The 19,354-nt window shown below is 37.9% G+C and overlaps 1 protein-coding gene across 9 annotated transcripts in view; it reads left to right on the plus strand.

Annotated features, from left to right (window-relative positions):
- Nucleotides 1–19,354, plus strand: part of scel (sciellin) — a 76,681-nt gene that overhangs the window by 15,000 nt on the left and 42,327 nt on the right. For 2 of the 9 annotated variants that reach the window (XM_043691424.2, XM_043691422.2), the window contains exons 2-9: nt 3,623–3,723; nt 6,637–6,733; nt 7,800–7,871; nt 8,597–8,662; nt 10,715–10,789; nt 12,308–12,373; nt 13,593–13,691; nt 17,693–17,758. In XM_043691424.2, coding sequence (XP_043547359.1) covers nt 3,666–3,723; nt 6,637–6,733; nt 7,800–7,871; nt 8,597–8,662; nt 10,715–10,789; nt 12,308–12,373; nt 13,593–13,691; nt 17,693–17,758 — 599 coding nt within the window. In that variant the 5' untranslated portion in view covers nt 3,623–3,665. The remainder of the gene's footprint in view (nt 1–3,622; nt 3,724–6,636; nt 6,734–7,799; nt 7,872–8,596; nt 8,663–10,714; nt 10,790–12,307; nt 12,374–13,592; nt 13,692–17,692; nt 17,759–19,354) is intronic. The other 7 variants (XM_043691425.2, XM_043691426.2, XM_043691429.2 and 4 more) reach the window with 7 other exon arrangements.

The following is a 19,354-nucleotide window of genomic DNA, read 5'->3' on the forward strand; positions in this document are numbered from 1 at the left end:
AGTTGCAAATAGATAGTTACACTTCACATAAAGCATAGATAATGTCCACACAGTTCACACTGCTTATGATAACACCACACACAGTTAAAAAAACTCACAATTTTTGCATAAGTCAGACAATGTACCATGCTAACTCTTCCCAGAGTTCAACCACAACACAGTGCTAATACTCCATACAGTTCAGGCAAAGTACATTTCCAGAAAAAAGCCCCTCAATTTTGGAAAATACATAGCTTTGATTTTGGAGGTCATAACAAACAGTGACAACATCATTTTCTCAGTTTTGACCATACTTTTTAGTTGTGTGTCCAGCCTGAAGGCAAACCCTTGGCTTATTATCTATTGATTTCTTATGCTGAGCTGTTTTTCACGGTTTTTGGCAGTGGCAGTTTGCTGATTTGAGACATATCTTTTCCTGGAAAAGTAGGTCTCAAATCAGCGAGGACAGGGGCAAAAAAAGACACTAAAAGCATTATTCTGAACTGCTCATCAGCCATCTAGCCAGACTAGCTAACTGACCCCCACAATTCTTGATGGATCCAATAGACATTACACTAGGAACTGTTTTCTCCCTTGAGAGACAACATATGAACAAAGATACCACTTCCTTTTCACATATATTCTTTTATTGTGCTTACACATACGTCCAAGTTTAGTGACTTTATGACATGAACCTGTTGCACAATCAATTTACTCAGTCACAAGGTGGGCAGTAGATGTCTGAACTGGATTGGAGTTTTCCAGGTGAAAATTGAATCCCGTAGATCAATTCAATGAGTGAATCATAGCACATATATATAACATATTTAGCTCTGTTTGTATAGCTAATTCAGTTGCATATTCTTAAGTATTCAGGAACACTGAAAAAAAGTTTTTGAAGTCAACGCTTCTATGTTAATATTGTAATCTACTAAAATATTCAATGTACAGAGATTACATCTTGGTATAATATTAAGAAATCAAATCTTATATGAAATGTTGCTTCTGGATTTGTTTCTTTATTACAGTAAAAGGTTGGTTAGTTCAGTTGGCTGGACAGCTGGTTTGTGGTACAGTGTAGCCTCAATAGCAATGGCTCAATTCCTGCACTAGTTGAGGTCACCATGAAGGGCTGTCCTTCTCAACCTCTCCCCTTGCCTGAGATGTGGCAATCTTCTGGTTAAACCATGAACAGTCACCTCACTCTAATGAGACAGTGGAACTATGTCAGCTTTATCTTCGCCCATTTAATTTACTTGTACTAATTCACAGGAAAGAGTTTGCTTTCTCTTGTTCTGGATTGTTCTGCTTTTATATATTTGTAATCTGTGCACATTCTTGTTATCACTATATTTTTTGTGAAATGAGACTTTCATAACTCTTCAACCTCATTGTCATGTCCTCTCTATAATGTTTGACCTTTCTTTTTCTGGTTGAACAACTGCTTACTGCATATAAACACAAAGTTATCCAACAGCTGTATCATGAGCCCATATTTAGGAATGCATTCTCTCAAATTGACAGTTCCATTGCCCAGTGTGCACGTCTTGTCTTATTGATAACTTTCAATCTAAACAGCCATTGCAAACTTTCAAGTTATTCTATGCTTCATCATAGAGAGTCATAGAGTCATAGAGATGTGCAGCACGGAAACAGACCCAGCAACACTTCCTAGGACCTTACCATTAAGTGTTGTAAGTCCTGCTAAGATTTGCTTTCCCAAAATGCAGCACCTCGCATTTATCTGAATTAAACTCCATCTCCCACTCATACATTTAATTGCAAGTCCCTAGGGAGTGTTGCTGAACAAAGAGACCTTTGAGTGCAGGTTCATAGGTCCTTGAAAGTGGAGTCACAGGTAGATAGGACAGTGAAGAAGGCATTTGGTATGCTTTCTTTTATTGGTCAGAGTATTGAGTACAGGAGTTGGGAGGTCATGTTGCGGCTGTACAGGACATTGGCTCGCCCACTGTTAGTATATTGCATGCAATTCTAGTCTCCTATCGGAAAGATGTTGTGAAACTTGAAAGGGTTCAGAAAAGATTTACAAGAATGTTGCCAAGGTTGGAGGATTTGAGCTATAGGGAGAGGTTGAATAGGCTAGGGCTGTTTTCCCTGGAGTGTCGGAAGCTGAGGGGTGACGTTATAGAGGTTTATAAAATTATGAGGGGCATGAATGGGATAAATAGACAAAGTCTTTTCCCTGGGGCGGGGGAGTCCAGAACTAGAGGGCATAGGTTTAGGGTGAGAGGGGAAAGATATATACGAGACTTAAGGGGCAACTTTTTCATTCAGAGGGTGGTACGGGTATACAATGAGCTGCCAGAGGAAGTGGTGGAGGCTGGTATAATTGCAACATTTAAAAGGCATCTGGATGGGTATATGAATAGGAATGCTTTGGAGGGATATGTGCCAGGAGCTGGCAGGTGGGACTAGATTGGGTTGGGATATCTGGTCGGTGTAGATGGGTTGTACTGAAGTGTCTGTTTCCGTGCTGTACATTTCTATGACTCTGTGACTCTATTTGCTTTCCCAAAATGCAGCACCTAACATTTATCTAAATTAAACTCCATCTGCCATTTCTCAGCCCATTGGCCCATCTGATCACGATCCTGTTGTAATCTGAGCTAACCTTCTTCGCTGTCCAATACACCTCCAATTTTGGTGTCATCTTCAAACTTACTAACTATACCTCCTATGCTCACATCCAAATCATTTATATAAATGATGAAAAGTAGTGAACCCAGCACTGATCTCTGTGGAACTCCGCTGGTCACAGGCCTCCAGTCTGAAAAACAACCCTCCACCACACCCTGTCTTCTACCTTTGAGCCATTCTGTATCCAAATGGTGAGTTCTCCCTGTATTCCATGAGATCCAACTTTGCTCACCAGTCTCCCATGGGGAACCTTGTCGAACGCATTACTGAAGTCCATATAGATCACATCTACCACTCTGCCCTCATCAATCCTCTTTGTTACTTCTTCAAAAAACTCAATCAAGTTTGTGAGACATGATTTCCCATGCACAAAGCCATGTTGGCTATCCCTAATCAGTCCTTGCCTTTCCAAATACATATATATCCTGTCCCTCAGGAGTCCCTCCAATAACTTGCCCACCACCGACGTCAGGCTCACTAGTCTATTGTTCCCTGGCTTGTCCTTACCACCTTTCTTAAACAGTGGCACCACATCAGCCAACCTCCAGTCTTCCGGCACCTCACCTGTGACTATCGATGATAAAAATCTCTCAGTAAGAGGGCCAGCAATCACTTCCCTAGCTTCCCACAGAGTTCTAGGGTACACCTGATCAGGTCCTGGGGATTTATCTACTTTTATTCATTTCAAGCCATCCAGTACTTCCTCCTCTGTAATATGGACATTTTTCAAGATGTCGCAATCTATTTCCCTACATTCTGTATCTTCCATGTCTCTTTCCACAGTAAATACCGATGCAAAATACTCATTTAGTGTCTCCCCCATCTCATGCTGCTCCACACAAAGGAAATACTGCAGTTGTCATTGTAAATTTGATATGAAGTAATGTGTTCCTCTAAACTGTTTTCTATGATTAATAGATAATAACAGAATTTAACGGATAATAAATGAGGAATTTTGACTAAATTTTGCTTTATTTGCTTCTAGGTGAAGCTGTTGAAGAAGACAAAAGAAGTTCAAATCTTTAGAAATGGCACTATTGAAAAAATTAACAGAATCTTTCTCAGTCAACAAATCCAACCAAGCAGGTTTGTAAGTTTTGATATTCGTTTTGCTGCCAATACATATATAAACCATAGTTTATTCATGGATCTAATATAATTATGTGAGGCTGAATATATAATATCACAATTGTCCTCCAATTAATGTCAGCAGGACTGTCATTGAATGAATAAGTAATGTCATAAAGCATTTAGGAGTTAGAACAAAGGAGCTATTATTTAATGGATAATGTGAGCAGTGATACACCAATAACCTCATTACCTGTCTCTTCAGGTATTCTTATTATTCCCAGACCACAGTTATGTCAGGGTACAACTAACACATATTGCCCCTATTATAGTGAGATGTATTTTGCAAATAAACCATAATAAAATCGACTTTTTTACTCCTGTTTTTCTAACTTATGTGGAAACCTTTGTCCACTGGCATATTGTTACAGAACCAAGCTGTTACAAAATGATCAAAGAGATTCCAATGATTATATTTCCTGTCTTATGAAATCAGCATCCAAAGCTTCTCCCTTTCAGTCTCTGGGACTTTCCTTGTATTTAGATACAATGATCAAGACTCAAAAGGAGTCAATAATGTTTGTTTTAGGAATTGTAACAGAAAGAGCTATTATTATTATTCTTATCATTGGACAAGTTAAAATGGCACCTTCCATAATTACTGGCAGGATCATTTATTTTGAGTTCAGAGCAATTAATTCTCAAAAGTAAAGGAGAAAACATTCTCAAAGGTTACCTATTTTTGCATGTTTAATTCCTGAATTCATTTCTCCAGAATCGGTGACAATGGTCGACATGTTCAAACCCAAGTGATGCATTTCTTCAATGACTCTTTGTGTCATACTTAAAATTGAATCCAATATAATTGAACTGAAAACAAAAATTGACTTGCTTTAGATGGGTGTAGTTTAATGTGTGAACTGAAATTCAAAGATTTAGAACTTATGATGGAGGTAAAGTCAGCATAGTCCCACTCTTTCATTATACAGAGACAACCGGTTGTTGATTAATCTGAAGGTCACCATCCTTTATGTGTGAGGAGAGATTGAGAAGGAGAGTTCTTTGTGGTAACCTTAGCCAGTGCGCAGAATTTAATCCATGCTATTGCCATCCTACATCACTCATCAGCCATCCAAGCTAACCAAGTCCTGTTATGGTACAGTTTACAAAGGGCTGGTTGTATCCCATATGGAGTAGTTCTTTAGCTGGACTCAGAACTGGTTAGAACCAAAATGGAGTAGTTCTTGAATTGGCCCAGATTATCTGGTCTCTGGATAATCGAAGACCCTGCAAGATGCACTACGGAATCTCTTGGAAAGCCAAGTGCTAGAACTCCATGGGAATCACCAGGCAGTGTAATCTTCCAATGGACACTTCCTCTGCTCTCCAGCACTTTCTGAATGTGTCTCTGATTCTGAGTTAGAGTCAAAACTCTGTGAACCGTTCTGGATAGTTGCTCAGAAACTGTTAGAAAGTAAAAATCCTTCTCTACCTCCTTGACAATTATATGACTATCCCCCTGATATTTCATACCAACTCTCTCCCAACCACCATTTCCCCACCCTGACTAACTATCCTTTACTGTTGCTGTGATGAAACTCAGGTCAATCCCCATGAATACCCCCTAACCATCCTTACTACCCCTAATCTTCCAAATCACTCTATAACCTATCACCCTCTCCACATGTCACTCTACTCAGCTGACACTGCGCCCACCTATCACCTTATCCCTTATTCACAATGCCCCCTTCACCCACCTTTCCCCCTTACCTAAGTACCCATCCTCACCCCTCCACCACCCTACTCCCTTTCTCACTTGTATTATCCATTCAAAACCTGATCCAACCTATTCCCTCATCTGCTTTACCCCCTCACGTCATTAATTTATCCATAGTACCCCCTCACTCACTTATCTCACTGATCCAACACTCTTATCCATTGTCCCCCAACCCACCTATGCCCTAACCCAGCTTTCCCCTCTTGCTTAATTAATTTACTTACCCTGCCCCATTATATGTTTACGTTTTCATGTACCTCTTCGAAAGAAGCTTTGGGACATTTAAAATTACCAGAGTATGACAGTTAGCGTTGTAAGAAGGGACTAGGGCTTATATTCATCCTCTTTTCATGAAAAAAAAGCTCCATTTCAGGTTGACTCAGAATTTGGAGAAGAAAGGATAGAAGTCCCAGCCAGAAACATGGAACTTGTGTCCCTGAGAAAAGCAGGAACCAAGTGCCAATCTGATGGTGGTTGGAAGATTTAGGCAATTGATTTTGGAAGAGGTGCAGTGCAGAATTGCTGGAATGATACCAAGTGCTGAATAGATTACGTTTTGAAAATGGATTACCCAAACTATTCACCTGGAAATTCAAGATGAAGGAATGATGCAGATGAAATGCTTAGATTGCTAAGGATTTGATAGGACAGGTAGAAATTATTTCATTTGGTAGGAGAGTTCTGAAGAAGGCATCAACCTTAGGATTAGAACTGGACTACTCAAGAGTGAAGTTAGAAAGCATATGCAAAGAAGAACATATGCACTAGAATTGGGATCACCCTCCTAGAATGAAGGTTTGGAGACTGTCAACTGATAATTTCAAAACTTGGCTTGCTAGATTTCAGTTATATATTAAGGGTGACAGTACAAAAGCAGGGAGATGGAGTTAAGAGGTAGACAAAGCGGGATGTGTATGAAAGTCAGAATGACTATGTCCCTTTGTTCGACTAAGAGAGGAGAGATTGCAAAGTAGAACAGGAAAAAGATAGGGATAAAAGTAGTTTGCTGTAAAAAAGGATCTAGATGGGATTCATCCAATGAGCAGAATGACTTTTTCCATTTCTACATTGTTACTTACTGATAGATTTTCTACTTTCATCTGTGATATTGCTTTCACCACAGTTGTTTACAGATCATAAAATTTCAATTTCAGATGAAGGCAGGGACCAGGTTTTACGGGAAACAAAAAAGAAAACTCGTTTAATGAGTGATGAAGCATGGATTAAAAACAAACCATCAGATGAACCACAGTGAGTGTTGAACCACATCCTTAAAATCAGAATTGGAAAGTTAAAGGGACAATTGTTTCACAATGTGCCACAGTCAGTTTATTAATCTGCTTGAAATGAATTTTAATTAATGATTGTTTGAATTGGGTGAATAGTGGTGAATCAGCTAATCTCTTTCCAACTCTTTTTGTTTGGTCATGATGATGTTTTAAGTTGTTGTTAACATGAGGCTTTCAAGTAAAATGTAATCAATTCGACTTTGCTTTAACAGTTAATGAGCAAACTACCAAAATTTGCTCACTTCCTTGCTGAAGTTTCCAGTCTATATTTATTAGTACCACCTGGTGTACTCATTCTGTGTTTGTTTGCAATGTCCATTCCAGTCTCAATGTAATAATTTAATTACTGTATTCTGACATCTGTCATACCCTGCCATTGGGCAGGAAATATGTTGTTTAATTTCATCCTTTACCATGCATTTCTTTCATACCTCTCACAAGCCTAACCAAATACTTCCATTTCCATCTTCTTCACAGCTCCTTTAATATGATTGTTGGACTCATAATCACTTCTTACTTTAAGTGGATTTTCTACTTATCAGTTCATAGAGTTCCTACAGTGTGGAAACAGGCCATTTGGCCCAACAAGTCCACACTGACCCTCCAAAGGGTATCCCACCCAGACCCAATCCCCTACCCTAATAGTCTACAGTTCCCCTGACTAATGTACCTAACCTACACATCCCTGAACACTATGGGCAATTTAGCATGGCCAGTTCACCTAACCTGCACACTGTTGGATTGTGAGAGGAAACCGGGGCACCCGGAGGAAACCCACGCAGACACTGGGAGAATGTGCAAACTCCACACAGACAATCGCCCAAAGCTAGAATCAAACCTGGGTCCATGATTCTGAGAGGCAGCAGTGCTAACCACAAAGCCAACTGTTCTGTCATTTGTTACCTGACTGTTTCATAGCAAGCACCAACATCCTTTCCTCCATCTCAATTGTTGTGTTGAGGGAGTGTTTTATTTTGAATTCTGTAAGCATACACATTTAATAAAACAAAATTATTCTTGATTAACAGGCAAATGTCAACTGATGTCAACTATGGCAAAAGTGTACTAAGCCGAGTTAAATCTAATGAAGCCCTGAACAGGTAGAAACAATCTTCTGCATTAAAATTTGTTCTGCCTTGCATATCTTATATAAGGATAAGAGGACAGATCATAGAAATACAGGAGATAGGAGCAGGCCATTTGACCCCTCAGGCCTACTGTACTATTCAACATGACCATGAAACATAAAGTACGCTTATTTAAAGCATTTCTTTGCCTAACTTCACCAGGCATGGTTATATTGAATAATGCAATACATTTATTTAATTCTTTTATTTAATTCTGTACAAGCAGAAAATAATTTATATATTAAATAAGAATAAATTGTTGCTTTATTTAAAAAATGTAAATTCATGTCTTGAATAAATTTCAGCAAACACAGAAGGGAGTGCCCTTTAATGAAAATGCACTTTTCTGTATTTGGCATGATCACAGTAAAACACACAACATTGCAAAATTTTGTATTCACTATGCTAATTACAAAGCACTCTGGTCTCAATCAAGTTGAATAGGTTGTTTCTCTTAAGTCACTGAAAATGTGTTGCTGGAAAAGCGCAGCAACACATTTTCAGCTCTGATCTCCAGCATCTGCAGTCCTCACTTTCTCCTGTACCTCTTAAGTCATTCGGTTGATCATGCACTTCTTAAATTCTGCATTTTTTTGAGTTAATTCCTTTTAGCTTGGCTTGATGACATGAAGTACATTGCTTGTATCATATTTCTACCAACAGTTTCTGAGTCTGCCTTGTTTGTCTTGTTTACACAGTGATTCAAGTAAGACGAGTGGCCTGAAGTCAACAACAAAGGCAGATACCATAGATGGACGAAGAAGGTGTGAATTTATCAAAAGATTTTTCAAGAATCAAAAAATACATTGCTGTTTTTGTGTGTTTGATCAATGTTTTATGTTAATATAGTTTGCCAATGTAACTAATGAACAACAAAGAATTTAATTTAAAAGCAGGGCTATTGTCTCATGAATTCACTTTGTCAAGTTGAATGAGTTTCTACAGATTCCCACATGGAATTTTAAAATATGCCATTCCAACATGAAAACTTGGAACAAGTCCAATCTTTTCTACTGAAACTATGACTCCACTGGGTTAAAGGTCAAACAAAATTAATGCTGACTTCATTCTGTGTCCAGAATATCTCATTCTCCATCCATTTTGAAGTGAGCAATGCAAAAATTAATCCAACAAAGTTGTTAGGTTAACACATTTCTAAATGTCACATTTTAAAATTTTACAGCATGTAGCAGACAGGAATTTCCCAGAACTGAGTTACAATGCTGATGTTCTTTCTTGACTGTTGGAATATACAGCTTGAAAATAATCATACAAGAGCATGTTTAAGATTAGGCATTCATTCGTGGCTAGTCTGGCAAGATAGCATAAAGAAGATCTAGCTTTGAAGTGAAAGTCTAATTATGGGTTTGGATAATTAAATTCCAAGTTGACAACATTTGTAGTAATAATTTCAACGTGTAGCGATAGGAGCAAAAGAAATGTGTACGTTTTGCAACATTATCGACGGGAAAGTAAACATGTTTTTGAGCCTGATCTACACCAACCATATAATGATCTCAAATATAAGCCAACAAATGACATTGTAGAAATAGCTGGGTAGATGAAATCCCTTTGTCAATATTCTTTTATCATGTAGTAAATCTAATTTAAATTCAACTGTCATGAAGACAGTGGTAAATGTCCTGGAGTAAATACCATCCATCAAAACCATTAAACCCAAGCAAATGAATAAACAGTGATCAAAAAGTGAAACAAAAGTTTTTATATTTTCTATATGTATGTTAAAAATTGACAGAAGATGGTAATACTTAACTCCTAAAATATGCCACATTTCATACTATACAGCTCAGAAATGTTGGCAAGTAGTAAACAATATTTCTCTATAATACAACTTAAAACCATTGAGAAGATGAAAAAGCATTTTTGTTTTTGCAAATACAGTGCTATTATGTACAAGCTTTTGAAACAGGGTTGAATTCTTCTTCAATACAAAACATCGATGATAAGAAAGCAGCGTGAATAATGATCCAAATATCAAGTTTGCTTGAGCAAGGTCTTGTCAATCGAAAAGTTCAGTGAATGGCATCCATTGATTTTGTATGGAAACTTGAGTTAGGTGGACATATGGACATGAATAAATTATTGTGCTGACATGTGCATTTGGAGTCCAATGTAGTGATGATCAGAACTGAGGTCCCAGGGGAACAGAAGAAAGCAGTTGAACAGGACTTTTTCCAGTTCAGTACCCACTAAATTCATGATTGTCCTGCTATCCAATATGTATATAGTTGAAATTGAAACAATTCAACACCTTACACTTCTGTGACTGTGATCACTGGGTTAAACTACACATCTGAGTAATGCTCATTAAGAGACTTTAGATTCTTTGAACTGAATACAGTGAAATGGTGTTTGTATAATTAGTGTTGAGGTGTTTTTTTTATTTATATGGGCGTCAGTGATATTTTCAATGAAAAGAATGGTGCAATAAAAACATTATGTATTGCATCAGTGATGCTTTATCAAAAGTGGAAAAGTGTGGTGCTGGAAAAGTGCTGCAGGTTAGGCAGCATCCAAGGCGCAGGAGAATTGACGTTTCGAGGATAAGCCCTTCATTAGGAATGTCAGGACATTTCTTATGAAGGGCTTATACCCCGAACGCCAATTCTCCTGCTCCTCGGATGCTGCCTGACTGGCTGTGCTTTGCCAGCACCACACTTTTCGACTCTGATCTCAAGTATCTGCAGACCTAACTTTCTCCAAGATGCTTTATCAAAAGCCTAACTCGTTCCATCAAATGTGACAGAGATATTTTCTTTAAATGCATTTTAAGGCAGAATTGTTCTCTTTACCAGCAGTGCTTGGGTAATTAATGCTGGCCGTAACAAAGTTGTTCTCAGCCGATTCAGATCTGAAGAATTCCTGGACAGGTAGAAAAACTGGCGGTACCAAGAATAGTATCTGGCCACGAAACATTTCAGTGGTAGTGATGAATATGAATTCCAGAATTGATCCTAGCTTTCCCAATCAACTTGATTCAGTATAATTTCACTGGATGATTGCTTGCAAATCAGATTTCCTCCTTATTTCTAACCATTTAATGGAGAAAACCAATTCCTAGCCATACCTTCAATTGATGCTTGCTTGTTGATTTTTATCATTGTTTTTCATACCCTTTCCTTCTGTTCAAAGAATGTAACAGGAGTGATTGATTCCTTTTTAAATGAATTGAATATTGTTAAATATAAAATCTTTCAAAATTTGTAACATGAATATCTTTCAATTGCAGCACTTCGATTGTGAATGTTTGATCTTGTTTTTTATTGGTTAGGCTCAGGCTCAGGTGACCAAACATTTAGGTGAAAGTAGATAAAACAACTCAAATGCACAGTGAAAGTAGGTAAATCAGGCCATTAACCAGAAGAACTAGAATCTGCAATAATATCCAACCTGACACATGGTCTGAACCATTTCTTTGTTGACCTCCCCTACTTCCCCAACCCTCCCATTATAAGAATCTGAGTTATGTTCAAAAGCCCAAGATCTCAAGAAATATAAGGAGAAGGGAGGTGCTTGGAGCTAAGTCGCAGACCAACCATACATCATTGCATGAAAAATCTGGCTCAAGGGCTAAATGAGCTATTCATGTACCTATACTAAGATGTTTCTGGAACTACTCAATTTCAGCATCACCCATTAAATAATTCATGCTTCCTTGGTTGACCTTCCAAATCTGCCTCCAATTGAGGCCTTCTATTGGTCAATTAATGACCACTTAAAGGCTTCATCCCACTGCCACCGGGAGTAATCCAGCACTTCATGGCCCTGTCACATGTGGTGGGCTTGGCAAGTGAAACTGGGAGAGCCACTTTCCACATTGAGAGGGAGTGATCCCTCAATCAAAGGGAACAATTGTTTGGTCGAGAGACTGGATATCAGGAAGCTGGAGGCTGAGGCACACCTTTCTATACCCCTTTCCTCACAACCCCCACGCCCCACGATATTCACCTGTGGTGTGCGTGTCTTTGTGATTCTGGTACTTCAGATGGTGCCCTTCAGGCAACAGTGTCAGCCTCCTCAGTCGTATTGTTAAGTGCCTCTGGCTGATAACTCTTGATAGGTAGCACTCTGGGTCTTGATTTCAGGGGAAGGTTCACTGTGATCTCACCATTGCCTGATTAGTATGATGTTTGGGGAGTTTTCCCAAAAATAAAGTAGTCTAAATCTGTCAATGAATCTCCAATAGGCAGGAGAGACCCCTGAAGTCTCAAAAGGAATTAGCCTCAATGCATGAAATAAAGAAGATGAAGATTTACACCTGTCTGACATGTCGGACGTTTCCAACTTTTCAAAGCTTTTAGCATTTTTGGATTTTTGTTTTCTTAGTTTCATTGCTCCATAATGAATTAATATAAGCCATAATAACTATTGAATCTTCATTTGTATAGGGACAACAGTAGCACTACTGATCTCAGCACAACACAACGGTCTTCAACTTTGGGTAGACCTACAAGGTAAGATCATGACAACAACTGTAACTGTAGTGGTCATAGATAAATGAAAGAACATTATGAAATCTGTGGGTTGTATCTAACCTACAGTGGCGAACGGAATCAGTAGTGAAAGATCTAACATTGGGTTATTGGCAGATGTGGATTATATTGAAGTACAATTTATGAGAGTTAGGTAATCAGTCACAACATTTATAATGACCACTGGGAAATATGAAAGGTTTATTTTCCATCCTCACCACTCTTGGGACTTTATTCTTATTTGATGGAATAAATAATTCTTCAAAAACAAAAGTAAATTCAATTATCTTTAACTATTGCAGATTTAGCATGAAGCTGTAAGGAAGTGTTTGATGAAGATCATGAACAGGAATTAGCAGAAAAATAAAACTTACCAAGCCTATTTCACCACTTCACGTTTCTACTGTGACATGTCAGAAATGGCTATTGAGGGAAAATAACATCTGATTTAAATGGCACTTCTTAAAGTGTACTAGTCATTCTGCTGATGAATCCAGTCTGGAACTGAAATCTGGATACAGCAACAACAAAACAACTTGCAGATTTGGGCATTGCACATGTGCCATTAGTGCCTTTCTGACTAAGCCCTTTCTCAGTGTTGTGAGATGAACTTTATTGATCTTAAATAAATGTTGATTGTGACATATCAAGCTTCATCTAGGCGGCAATGATCATCCCCCATATAATCAGATGCTTCAAATTAATCTTTTCTATATCTCTTTGTTTGTCCACCTCCCTCTCCCACCTCTTTCATCACGCTTTAGACATATCCCACTCTAAACCATCTTCAGCATGGACTTAATTTTTTTTTGATTACTCTTCAGTTAAGGGCCTTTGACTTCCTTTTAGTTACTGGCACTATATAATTGCAAGCTGCTGTCATGCTGGTACACTAAATGCCAAGGTGGCAGCTCCAAAACAAATTGAGAGAGGCTTGTATAACTCTTATAACCTGCTGTGTTGCTTATTTTACAAGATTGCTTCAAAGGCATTTTAAACCAGCAAAGTAAATCGGAACTGTTTATTAGCGAGGGAAGTTTTGTGAATGTCTGGTTTTGAATTGTTACATTATGCTGGAGAGCCGATGTTTTATCAGAATAGTGAAGCAGGAGAAGAAGACTTGTATTATTGTAACCCCTTTGATATGTGCAATGTGCAATCAGAACTTTTGAGTAAATTTGTTTAGTTTTGTATGTTTCAGGTATAGAACTGTTCTTTTTGTTAGCAGCTCAGAGCCAACTCATGGGCTTGATAATAAAGTTGTGATCAGCCGATACAGATCTAAAGAAGTCCTGAACAGGTAGAAGTACCAACTGTGATACCGGCCAGAGTGAAGCTCCTGCAAATAACTGAATGCAAGAAATCACCTCAACATTTTCAATCACTTTTAAAATAGAGGTTCCTTGGAATGATGGAAGCATGCTGTTTGTTATGAATAAAGTGGGCCTGACAACAATTAGCTACTTGTGCTATATGCCTACATCACTGAATAATAAACAGCATAATATTCCCATTCCTAATAAAGATCATTTATACAACTGGTGCTTTTTGACAGGTGGACTTTAGGGTGTTTTCTTTTTAAATAAACTCTCATTTGTATATCAGCACTGAATTCAAGTGCATTGGAGCAAAGCTATATTGTTCCAGGTGGAGCTGCTATGCTACAATGGATAGCACTGCAGCCTCTGAGTCTGGTTCAAGTTATGTCTTAGAATTCAATGACCAAGGACAGTGCAGCCAAACAGATTGAGGACTAATTCCAACATGTGACAAGTGGTAACAAATTGGAGAGATTCTTGTCAGCCATGTGATAAAAGGAACTTGGATATGCATGTAAAAGTACATGTCGTCACAGCAATCCACTGCTAGAATGAATTGTGACATACCACTTTGAAGTCCCTGCACTGATCTAGTAACATATTGAGCAGTTTATGTTTTTCCTTTAAAGCTTAAGGGAGCTGGGTGATTCATGAGCAAACACATGAACTATGACTACTTGGATCTATAGTGGAGGCTAGGAGGGATTTGGCCAACCCAGAAACTTAGTGTTAATAGCTTATGTGCTAACCTAGTGCCTCCTTTCCCACCCTAAGTGACTTTTGAGAGTTTGGGAGGAGCTGAAGTTGTGGATGAGTGAACTTGCCTGTGACATGTGAACAGCTCATTAAGACCACACCTTGATTGCTTAAAAATTATCATAGAGTGGGCAGCCTTCAGCAGTTGGCTAATATAGACCCGCTCAAGGATGGTGAGAAAGTTGCTATAAAGAGTCTTAGTGGAACAGAGGAGGCTTATTCAATCATAGGAAATGTCCAAAACAGTTTTAAAACTTGCCAAGTTCCTACTCTATGCAGGTTTCATGTCCCCACCTATTTCTGAAATGTGAAATGTCTGCACTTTCCATTTCTTCAAACACAGAATTTGCTGGCCATTAGATCAGCCACAATAGTGACCTCTGAAGTGAGTCTGAACATGGTTTCCTTGTGATGCCTTCCTTTTCTCTTTGTGTGCCTTTTTTAGATCCTCCAACTAGCACTCGCCACCGTCCTCCAATAACGTTCTTCCCTCCTACCTAATGGTTCCATGGCATTTTCGGCTGCATATTCAATGTTACCACAAATTGTAATCAGTTTCTTATCAGATTGGAGAACAGTGTGGTCAGAGTTTTTCGTCACAAACACCAGTTGTATGAATTAGAATATCCGGATCACTGACTGTAAATCAGAATTTGCATTTCTTCTGCTCAATGTTAATTTGAAGTTCACAATAATGTTTTCAAGTGACATTTCCTTGTTGATTTGAGCAAATTCAAGCCAGTTACCTAACTTCCTTTTAACAGGGATTTGCATGACATTGACTAATGATCTAAGCTGATGTCCTTGAATTGCACAGGAGCAGAGGATGGAGAATGGGCTGTTTTCCTCTTCAGGATTATCTGCTATTTTTGTTAGCTATTGGAGTTTTATTGCTTATTTTCATATCTCTGCCTCTTCACATTTATTAGGGCCATTACATCTCAAGTACCTAGAACCCCTGTAAATTCTTGAGTTGATTTAGCACCTGTGGCTTTATAACCACATTAATTGAAATGGTAAAGACATCTCCTTATGAATGACATGTATCGTGGGTGTCAGTAAATTTTGACATATTCTACATGAGCAGCCAAATTTACTTGAACAAATGCGCTGGCACAACAAAATGCTGGTGTTGCTGCCAAACACATCTCCCATAGGTGCAGTATTGAGCACATTAGTGATAACAGGCAGAAGCAAAATTGCTTAACTATGACAATAAGTCATGAATGTTTAAGCGATGATATCATGCAAATATTCTAAGCAAAAGAATTTGACAACGTTGACTGATTTTAAGCATTTGTCTGGCACTTAAAAGTGAAACAATATGGGAAACATACTTGGGATTTTAAATTTTCTGTACATCAACATAAACTTCCATACTTTGCAATGTCATGTAAACACCTGTAATTTTATCAATATTCATGTTTTATTATTGTCAATATTCATATTTTGTTGAACAGACTAATTCTATAATGCAGATTTTGAGCTGAAATTTCTGACAGCAAATACCCCCATTAATGCAGAAATTGAAGCCCTTTTAAGTTCAGAACCTGTGAGCTAAATTCTGTAGACATTGATAGCTGTCTGCCACAAATTTGTGAGTGTCAGAGAATTATTAAAATAAAGGCAATGAGCTTAATTATTATTTGACAATGTGGTTTGACTGTGACAACAGCATCCCTTTGAGTTCATAATGTGGTAAACATCAATTAATTTTACTATCATTTTGTCTGGATAGCGAACCCAAAGTAAACTATTAGACAGAAAATAAAAGTTGTCACAGACTAATAATAAAACTGTCTTCTGAAAATACACGTTAACTTTTTAGTTAGTGGCTACAATTCAGCTTCAGTTTCAGCTCCATGTTTTTGATTCAGCTGGGTAACTTCAAATTTATTGAAACTGACATCACACAGATGAGAAATGTACATCATGTATATGCTTTTATTCACTCCTGGGATGTGGGTGTAACTGCCTGGGCCAGCATATATTGCTCATGCCTAACTGCCATGGAGAATGCGATGATGGGCTACCTTCTTCAAGTGCTGCAATTCTCAGGGTTTAGGGACACCCACAGTACTGTTAGGAAGGGATTTTGACATAGTGACAATGAAGGCACAATGGTATAGTTCCAAGTCAAGAGGGTTAGTGGCTTTGAGGGGAACCTACAAGTGGTGGTTTTCCCATATGTCTGCTGCCCTCATACTTCTAGACTGTAGGTGTTGTGGGTTTGCATTCACTCTCTATATACATATGTGATCAGTTACCTACCCTTGTAAGATAACAAAGATTCTTAATTGAAGCACTGTTAAACATTTTACTCAATTCCAGTCAAAGAGCTATTAGTGCAAATGGCCAAAAGGTTGCTCAAAATATAGGCTCTAAGGATAACCTTAAATGGTGAAAGCAAGATAGAGACAGAGGTTTAAGGAGGAGATTTTAGGTGTTAGGATCGAGACAGTTGAAGTTACAGCTGCCAATGATGGAGCGAGTAAATTCAAGAATATTCAAATGTCAAGTTTGCAGGGTTTCAGAGTTGAAGACTGTTACAGAGAAAGGAAAGAATGAGGTCATGGAGGGATTTAAAAGCAAGAATAAGAATCTTAAACAAGGCATTGCTTAATCAGGAGGTAATATTGATCAGTGAGCACAGAGATCATGGGTGAAAAGAATTAGGTGTAAGCTAGGACGTATTTTAGATGATCTCACGTGTATAGAGGTTAGAATTTGGGAAGCCTGCCAGGTGTTTATTTATTGTCGCGACTAGAGCTAACAGAGGCACAAAAGAAGGTCTCAGCAGCAGAGTGCTGCTAATACCTACTCATTGCAACATTCACTTGGTTTTAGCTAAAGCTAGGATTTTTGCTCCATTTAGCAATCCATTCTAAATAGCAATCATTCTATTCTCTCAACTTAACAGATATTAACATTTACTATGCTATATACCCCTGTAGGATCATTTCTCAGATGCCTTCTTTCAATTCATACAGCAGAGATTTTTACAGTACAATCGATTTTTGGCAAAGCAGAAAAAAAATCACATTTAATCAACGCTAAAATCTTTCCAATCAATATGCCTTCCAAATTTCATGGCTTCAAATTGTGCTTAGTGAGTTTTGACTGAGTTTTGTTCATAATTTTCATGCTAGTAGTGCTGAAAAAAAATACTGCTTCGTTTTCATGGTGATTGATTTTCTCGATATTTATTTTCTCTTGCTTTACACAGTGACAAAGGTAGCACTGACATCTTCAGCCCTACAAACAAATATTCAAGTTTGGAAAGAAAGACCAGGTATGTTGGAAGTTCAACAGTGTCACAGAATATATTTTCCTACAAAAAACGTTTACCATTATATTAGTTTATAATGAAACCAAATATTAATACTTTAGATCTTTGGAATGAGCATCAATCATTGGAGTTTGTTGTTAGACCTTTATCCAGTAGGTATGAAACTAGCACAATAAAAAATTATTAAAATAAATGCCTGATTCCCATTTCTTTCACTTTTAATAGAGTTGAGCTTTATCACGAAATGTGATCTTCGTGATGAAGTGGATGAAATGTGCCAACATTGACGTATTTTCCATTAACTAATTGGACAATGTTGCAGGTGGCAAGTTTCTCTGTTTGGCTCATGTCAGATGCAAATCTAAGAAATAATAAAACTTTTCACAACTTTATGCTACCCAGAAGCACTTCTCAACTTTTGAGTTACTTCCCTGAAGTCCAGTCTCTGTTGTTTTATAAGCAAGTCTGGCAGTAAATGTCCACAGACTTATGCCGAACAAGCATTAGTGAGATAAATGACCAGCTATAGGCACAGGGATTGCTGGAAATACTCAAAATCATTTCCAGCACATTTATTTAAAATTTCAGTATTGGGTTATGACCATCCACAATGCTCACTCTTGCAAATAGCCATTTAATTTGTTTTTTGGCCAACTGAATAGGAATCCTTTATGGAGCTGTTCTACAGGCATCTTGTTGAGACTATTTTTAACTCCTGCTTTGCCTCTGTTTCTGAACCTCTTGGGATGGGGTGTAGTTGGTTTGGGTTAAAATCTTGCCCCAATCCATATTAGCGTACAATGATTGCAAGATCTGATCAACAAATTCAAACTGTGGAAATAATTTGGAAGGCATAATCACTTGTCAACAAATAATTGTAGAATAATGTATCCCTTGCAAAGTTTGCCTTTTTCACATGAACAGTCAGTTAAAGTGATCAAAACAGCAAAATGGCGTACAATCATGAGACAAGCATGAATAGGATTTAGAAGACCTTTATTGCAATATCAGAGTTTGTTTGCAATGCTAATAAAATTCCCATGCCAGATTTCTCAAAGACCAGCAGAATGGGTAACGAAAACAGTGACAGTTATATAAAATATAAGTTGGAGATTAATGTAAGCTGTGAGAGGATGCCTTTGGAGATAACTAGTTTCAGACAGGCAAAATCTTGAAGAACAATTTAAGCAAAGTAATGGAACAGTTTAGTTGGAAGCAATGGGCAAAAAACATTATAGATTGAAGTAAAAAACATCCAAGTTTGTTGATCAAAGGCTCTGAAGCAGAGGCCTTCTTTGAGATAATTTGGACTTGCTATTTCCATTTTGCAGGCCAATATTATATTTACCAAATATTGAACCTGGAGGTGACAGAATTATGAGCTGGGCTGTCAATGGTAGACAGGCAGGTAGCCATTTTGATTAATGGGATGTTAGAAGTTCAACTCAAGTTAAAGTAAATATCAAGAGAACAGAAAGCCAAGAGCAATTTTAAAAAATAAGCAAATAAAATCGTAACATTATAAAAAATAGGAGGAGGAGTAGCAGGTCATTTGGCTCCACGACCCTACTTTGCATTTAATAGGATAATGGTTGATTT

The sequence above is a fragment of the Chiloscyllium plagiosum genome, unplaced genomic scaffold, assembly GCF_037043375.1.
Source record: "Chiloscyllium plagiosum isolate Xiang-an unplaced genomic scaffold, Cpla_swu_hap1 HiC_scaffold_6, whole genome shotgun sequence".
Lineage (NCBI taxonomy): Eukaryota > Metazoa > Chordata > Chondrichthyes > Orectolobiformes > Hemiscylliidae > Chiloscyllium > Chiloscyllium plagiosum.